The 7,678-nt window shown below is 33.8% G+C and overlaps 1 protein-coding gene across 1 annotated transcript; it reads left to right on the forward strand.

The window, feature by feature from the left end:
• Positions 1-1,270: 1,270 nt before the first annotated feature.
• On the forward strand, positions 1,271-4,584 carry LOC104886365 (uncharacterized). Its single transcript, XM_048641934.2, has 2 exons — positions 1,271-1,614; positions 1,719-4,584. Exon 2 carries the CDS (start codon positions 1,893-1,895, stop codon positions 4,482-4,484), a length of 2,592 nt encoding a protein of 863 aa, XP_048497891.1. The 5' UTR covers positions 1,271-1,614; positions 1,719-1,892; the 3' UTR covers positions 4,485-4,584.
• The last annotated feature ends 3,094 nt before the right edge of the window (positions 4,585-7,678 follow it).

Here is a 7,678-nt window from a genome sequence, read left to right on the forward strand (position 1 = left end):
TTGCTAAGCTAGCTGTTTTCCTTCCTTCGCATTTGGTCTCCCAAGTTTCTGAGTTATTTCTCCCTTCTGAAGAGCTGGAAGATGAATTAATCTGGGGCCTCTCGCCAGATGGTGAATACTCGGTTAAATCAGGTGCTTTGTTAGTCAAGGGTTGGTGGGAGTGATGTTCCTAAAGTCTCTTTTTCCTGGATTTGGAAGCTCAATGTCCCTCCCAAGGTCCGTAATTTCCTTTGGAAGGCGTGCAATGATGGTATTCCTACTAAGTCTCGTCTGGAAAAAAGCCATGTTTTTACTCCCCAGGAGTGTGTGTTCTGCAATTTTCATTCTGAGTCGATTACTCATCTTTGCTTTCTCTGTCCGTTCACTGTTGACGCATTTTCTATCCTTCATCATCTTCACGGGTGGCCGAGTTTCCCTTCTCACCTTTTTTCGAATAGTGATTCCTCTTTCTTAGACGCTCTTTTGTTCTGTCAGAATTCCTTGCCTTCCCTGGTTGTTGAGAGATTTGCATGGATGGTGGTTTATTTGGTTTTTTCGTAATAATTAATTTTTCGTGATGAAGCTATCTCTCATAGGCAGGCGGCTCTTGCTATTGCTAAGTTCGTGGCTAATTGGTTTGGTTCTATGGACAGTGTTTCCTTCCCTCTGGTTAATCCTTCCTCCTCCTCTCGGGGATGTCGTAAAGTGAGGTCTGGGCCCAAGTCCTTCTGGTCTCCGCCGTCTGTCAACTTTTTTAAGCTAAATTTTGATGGTTCCCGTCTTAGCTCTGGTCATTCTGCTTGTGGTTTTGTGATTCGGAATGTGCAGGGGGATGTTGTGCTCGCTGGTGCCCAAGCGTTGGGGGATTCGGTCTCCATTCTTCAGGCTGAAGCTTGGGGGCTCTGGATCGGTATTCGTGGTGCTATAGCGCAAGGTATTTCCCATCTTCAAGCTAAGTTGAGGGAGACAACTCTTCGGTTATTAATGCTGTATCGAAAGCTTGGCCTTCGCCTTGGGAGATTCGCAATATCTTGTGTGATGTTGAGAAGAAGCTTCCTCAGTTTGCTTCCTTTTCGTGTTCCCATGTTTTCAGAGAAGCTAACCGAGCTGCGGACTTTATGGCTCACAGGCCCGGCCCAGGGGGTAGGCCGGAAGTGCGACCGCCCAGGGCCCACGCCAAAAGGGGCCCAAGAGTTAAAAAAAAATCTGTACAATTTTCTAAAGTAACTTGGCTTTAATTGCATTGTTAACAAATTCTACTGCTATTAATTTTGACAAAGTGGCAAAGTGCTTTATTGCTACTATTATTTATTAGCTGTCAATACCAATACTCCCAACCTCTTCATCTTCTTCTCCGATTTCCCAGCAAAACTTTGAACTTCCCAAAATACAAAAAATTCCAAATTCAACGCTTCATCAATTCTTCATTATACCGAAATCCAATCCTTTATTTTTGGCAAAGTAATATTATGACAACGGTTATAATTTTTTACACATTAAATTGCTGCAAAAATTGTTCATCGTCATCATCAATCAAAAATTATTCAATTTCGATATACTTAGTATTGGTTATTTCCGATGTGTTTCGCGGCGTGAACGGCTTGCTATCAGTACTTGAAGGCCGATTAAACACAGGTTATACGCTTATACAACAACTTCTTCCTTGTTTGTTTAAAATCAATTTATCATGTTTTAATTTAATTGATTGTTGACTTTATACAATTATACTCTTGTTACAGGTTATCGATCAATTGAATTGGGTATTGTTGAGTTGTGGAAATTTGAGATTGCTTGCAATAACATATGGTCAATTCGAATTCGACAAATTTTCTTCTACAATCTATATTCTACAATTCTACAGGTGCTATTGTTCTTAATCTTGCTCTTGATTTTATTTCATATACAAGTATAATATGTTGCCTAAAAAACATTTATCTGGTAGTCAAAAACGAAAAAAGAGAAAACATAATGAGGAAATAGCAAGATCTCAACGTGGAGCTCTTGATAAATATGTTTTTAAAACTGTATCTCAGTCTAATAATGACAATATTGATGAGACTAATGACAATATTAATCAAACGACTGATAATATTGATCAGCCAAATGACAATATTGATCAATCAAATGAAAATATTGATCATGAGATTGATGAGAAAGATGACTTTGATGGGGTTAATGATGATAATATTGGTCAGACTAATGACAACATTGATCAAACAACTGTTAATGATGAGACAAATAATATTGATCAGCCAAATCTTGGTGTTGGTATAGAAGAAGAAATCCCTTACTTTGATATTCATGATCCAAGAAATTGGGATAATCTTGATAACAAATCAAAGGATATTTTAGTCGAAAAGGGACCACCTATTAGAGAAGAAAATCTTGATTTTCCTTTGGACAAAAATTTTCGGCATTTTTCATATTCTTATTATTCCAGGAAATTAAACAATGGTGAGTTTACTGATCGAAAATGGTTAGTTTATTGTAAAGCTAATGATAAAGTATATTGTTTTTGTTGTAAGCTGTTTAAATCTTCTGGTAACATAAGTTTGCTAGCAAATGATGGTTTAAGTGATTGGAAACATGTAAGTCAAAGACTCAAGCAACATGAAAATAGTATTGAGCATATGACTAATATGAATACTTGGAATGAATTGAGAATAAGATTGGATAAAAATGAAACAATTGATAAGAACTTGCAAGAACAAATTACAAAAGAAAAGGAGCGTTGGAGACAAGTTCTACGCAGAATATTTTCGGTTGTGAAATGTCTTGCTAAGAAAAATCTTGCATTTAGAGGTACAAATGAAAAATTATATCAAGATAGCAATGGCAATTTCCTTGGATTGATTGAAATGATTGCGGAATTTGATTTAATAATGCAAGATCATGTGAGACGCATTCAAGATCGAGAAATTCATTGTCATTATCTTGGACATAAAATTCAAAACGAATTTATTTCTCTTTTGTCTCAAAGTGTCAAAAAGTCTATTATTAATATCATCAAGGAGGCAAAATACTATTCTATAATTCTTGATTGTACTCCTGATGTGAGCCATCAAGAACAAATGACTCTTATAATTCGATGCGTAAATATGTCAAACAATAAAATAAAAATTGAAGAGTTTTTTTTGGAATTTTTGAAAGTCGATGACACATCAGGGTTGGGACTATTTAATGAACTGCTAGATGTGTTAAATGCCCTTGATCTTAATGTCGATAATGTTAGGGGGCAAGGATATGATAATGGTTCCAACATGAAAGGCAAACATCAAGGTGTTCAAAAGAGGTTTCTTGAAATTAATCCTAGAGCATTATACATGCCCTGTGCTTGTCATAGTCTTAATTTAACTCTTGGTGATATGGCTCATTCTTGTGTTAAGGCTATTTCCTTTTTTGGAGTTATACAACGCTTATATTCACTCTTTTCGGGATCTACAAAAAGATGGAAAATTCTACTTGATAATGTTCCCGGTTTAACAATGAAATATTTGTCTAATACTCGTTGGGAAAGTCGAATTAAAAGTGTCAAAGCTATTAGATTTCAATGTCCTCAAATAAGATTGGCATTGTCGGAATTATATGATTCTTGTGATAATGATGCAAAGACAAAAAGCGAGGCAGAAAGTTTATATAATGCACTTGGAAGCTTTGAGTTTTTGCTTGGTATGGTTATTTGGTATGATATTTTGTTTGCTATAAATATGGTTAGCAAAAAATTGCAATCTAAGTATATGTGCATTGATGATACAATAAAACATTTAGAAAATGTTGTTTCTTTTTTTGAAAAATACAGAGAAGAAAGTTTTACAAAAAGTATTGTTCTTGCAAAAAGTGTTGCACTTGAAATGGATGTTGAACCCATTTTTCCAACAAAGCGTAGAATGATAAGAAAAAAGCAATTTGGAGAGAACAATGAGGATCAAGATGAAAATATGTCACCTGAAGAATCATTTCGAGTCCATTATTTTCTTGTTGTTGTTGATATGGCAATTACATCTTTGAAAAACAGATTTGAGGAAATGGGTTCATTTGAAAATATTTTTGGTTTCTTATATGATTCAAGAAAGTTAAAGTCTTTAGATGATAATGAGTTAAGAGAATGTTGTCTTAAATTTCACAATACCTTTTCTCATGGCAATTTGTCGGATGTTGATGTAGATGATTTATTCTCTGAACTAAAGGTGTTACAATTCACTTTGCCAAATGAATTAATGTCTGCCATTGATATTCTCAAATTTGTTAAACGTGCAGATTGTTATCCAAATGTATCCATTGCATATCGAGTTCTATTAACGGTACCTGTGACCGTAGCAAGTGCAGAAAGAAGTTTTTCAAAATTGAAGTTGATCAAAACCTACTTGAGGTCATCAATGTCACAGGAAAGGTTGAATGGTTTGGCAACATTATCGATCGAGAAGGATATGCTTGAAAACATTGATGTTGATTTAATTATAAATGATTTTGCATCACAAAATGCTAGAAGAAATCGCTTGTTATGATTTTTTTAGGAGGAAAATAAATTTTGATATCATGCAAACTTATTATCGTGTATTGAGACTTATGTTTTAAATAAAAATATGTTATTTTCTTTGTCTTTTATTTAAATTTATTGGGAAAAAAAATTGATTATGTAAAGGGGCCCTTTTTCTCACATTATGCCTAGGGCCCATAAATTGTCAGGAACGGGGCTGATGGCTCATAGGGGTCACTCTTGCTCTTCCCTCTTATATTCTTTTCCTCCCTATGATGTTGACTTTTCCCTTATCATCTGAAAGGATGTTTTAGGTTGGCCCCCTGATTGAAGGGGGTCTGCTTAAGTTTTCTTTCCTTATTAAAAAAAAAAAAAATAGTATGAATATATTGTTGCCGCAAGGACATCAATTATAATGTCAATATCAATAAAATCACTAAATCAGTCCATCTCAACTTTTGCTTAAATATGTGTCAAAAGTAAATTTAGTAAAGTATTCAAGAAAATGATAAAGAGGAAAAATGAGATCCCCCTTCGTCATATTTTAGAAGTGTTGTCATTAATACTATGATAATCTAGTAACGAAGTATTCAACACAGAAATAGATTATCATAGAATTTACTGATGCAATTAGTGTCATGCAGGCATGAAGAGGAATAATGGAGATCCCCTTCATCATATCCTTCCTACCATTCAATAAAGAAAAAGGTTCTTGGCCGGTGAAGTGTATATTGTTCTAATAGTGCTAGTTGCTTGTGTCTTAGGCTATGTTCAGTTCACCTTATTTTTGCTTATTTCAGATCTAATCAGATCAGATCAGATCATATCAGAAAAAATAAGTTCAGATCAGATCAGTTCAGATCATGCTTATATTTAAAAATCATTATATCTTTCATTACATATTAGTAAAAATTATAATAATTGAATATTAATAAAGTACTCATTGAGACGTATCAATCAAGACCCCACATGACTATATTTTTTCTTATATATTGAGAGAAATCTGAAAGATAAGATCTTGTAACCAGATCAGATCAGATCAGAAAAAATAAGTTCAGATCAGATCAGATAAGTTCAGATCAGAAAATTTCAGGTGAACTAAACATAGCCTTTTAGGCTATGTTCAGTTCACCTTATTTTTGCTTATTTCAGATCTAATCAGATCAGATCAGATCAGATCAGAAAAAAATAAGTTCAGATCAGATCAGTTCAGATCATGCTTATATTTAAAAATCATTATATCTTTCATTACATATTAGTAAAAATATAATAATTGAATATTAATAAAGTACTCATTGAGACGAATCAAACAAGATCCCACATGACTATATTTTTTCTTATATATTGAGAAAAATCTAAAAGATAAGATCTTGTAATCTGAAAAAATAAGTTCAGATCAGATCATAAAAAATAAGTTCAGATCAAATCAAATAAGTTCAGATCAGAAAATTTCAGGTGAACTAAACATAGCCTTAGTCATCGTTATGGATTCGCAGGTGTAGAGTGTATGTTTTTCATGTTCCATTTAGTGTTTATTGTTTGTACTTGTTACCAAAGAAATTAACATAGTCATGACTCATGACCATCCGATCTATAATATTAATGGTCAATGGATGGCAGAAATAATAGACGATCTTGATTGAGCCCAGCACTAGAATTTGGTTTAATTTACATGCTTCAATAAAAAGCAACCATGGGTTAACGTCGACAAACCGAGCCCACTTTACCAAACAAGTCTTAAGAATTCTATGTGGATGTGATGTGCCCAATAAGCTGTCAACTGCATGGGTTTATATTCTAGGAAAGCATTATACTTGCGTTTACTATGTTCGATCAACAAATAGTGGGTTGGCAACAAAGACCTGGTTCGCTTGCTTTGAGTTGCTACCCATCTCATGTTTTGACCTTTTCATAAGCAATCTAACCTTCTTGTTCATAGTATTACCTAGGATTGTACAAAGACTTGGGTCAGACCGGAATGTGGATCGGACCGTAATTTGGACAGGATCAGATCGGAATTTGGACCAAACAGGACCATACGGAAGATTTCGGTCCTGTGCTCGGTCCACAGAAAATCTCGATTTCGGGTTTCCAGTACGAACAGATAGATCAAAATTTCTTTATTTTTAAGTAAAAACAAATCATATGTTAAAAAAGTTAAGGTAGAAAGTTAGAAATTTTAAAACCTACTATTCATTATCTTTAGGATTATTGTTATTAAAATTATTCAATTTTAATATATATAATTTATAAATATTTTTAAATCAAATATTTTTTCTAAAAAAAATAAAGACTCCGGTCCAACAGGTCAAAGACCGAACTGCACCGAAAAATTCTGGTCAAAATCTGATACGTTGCCGGTCAAAAAAAAATTCAAATTCCGATCTACCTATCGTGCCAGTCTCAATCCGGTGTACACCCCTACTTTTACCTATTTAATTTACACAATTTGCTTTTTAATTTACATAGTTTGATATTTACACTTGCTAATTCATATAACTTTAATCACTACTATTTTTAATTATGTATAAGTCAAAGCTATAAAAGTTGAGACGTATCAAACAAGATCCTATAACTATTGTATTTTTTCTTATATACAAACTACAAATGATGGTTAAAGAGAAGTATGTTGAATTGGTTATAATATATATCAACTTACAAAGTGTGTATATTAAAAAATGGAGGGATTAATGAACAACAAGTTAGTTTAGGCACCTTTCTTCATTTTGATTTAGAACTAGGAGTAAATATGCTATATGATTCATACACCATAACCACTTTTGTTACAATGTCACATAAGTTTATATTTACTTTACCTTGTATGTTACAATACTTGTGAAACACCATTCTTTGTGAGAACTTTTTTTTATAAAGGTAGGGAGGAAGAGGTTAGGGGACCCTCCGCACGAGAGAGAATTCCTAACGCCTCGATTACAATGATTTTGAAGAGCTGAATTATTACAGTTTTCTATACTAAAAGAAAAAGAGATACTAAATGATCAACGTTTGATATTCAGTCTGCTGCCTTGTTTGCCTCTCTGTATGATGCTCCAGTTATCAAACGCTTGTAGTAGAAGCTTGATGTCATAAATGATGTGAGAGATCTGCCATTAGGGGAGACCAGGATCCTTTGATCGCACTAACTACTAGGAGATTGTCGCCTTCGATCGATTTAGAGATTTTTGTTTGTTGGACTGAATAGCAAGAATAATACTGTGGTGA

This window comes from Beta vulgaris, chromosome 1 (assembly GCF_026745355.1).
Source record: "Beta vulgaris subsp. vulgaris cultivar EL10 chromosome 1, EL10.2, whole genome shotgun sequence".
NCBI classification, from domain to species: domain Eukaryota; kingdom Viridiplantae; phylum Streptophyta; class Magnoliopsida; order Caryophyllales; family Amaranthaceae; genus Beta; species Beta vulgaris.

Excerpts from the sequence above, each read along its gene's own strand:
- LOC104886365 (XM_048641934.2), top strand. The coding sequence starts at position 1,893 with ATGTTGCCTAAAAAACATTTATCTGGTAGTCAAAAACGAAAAAAGAGA.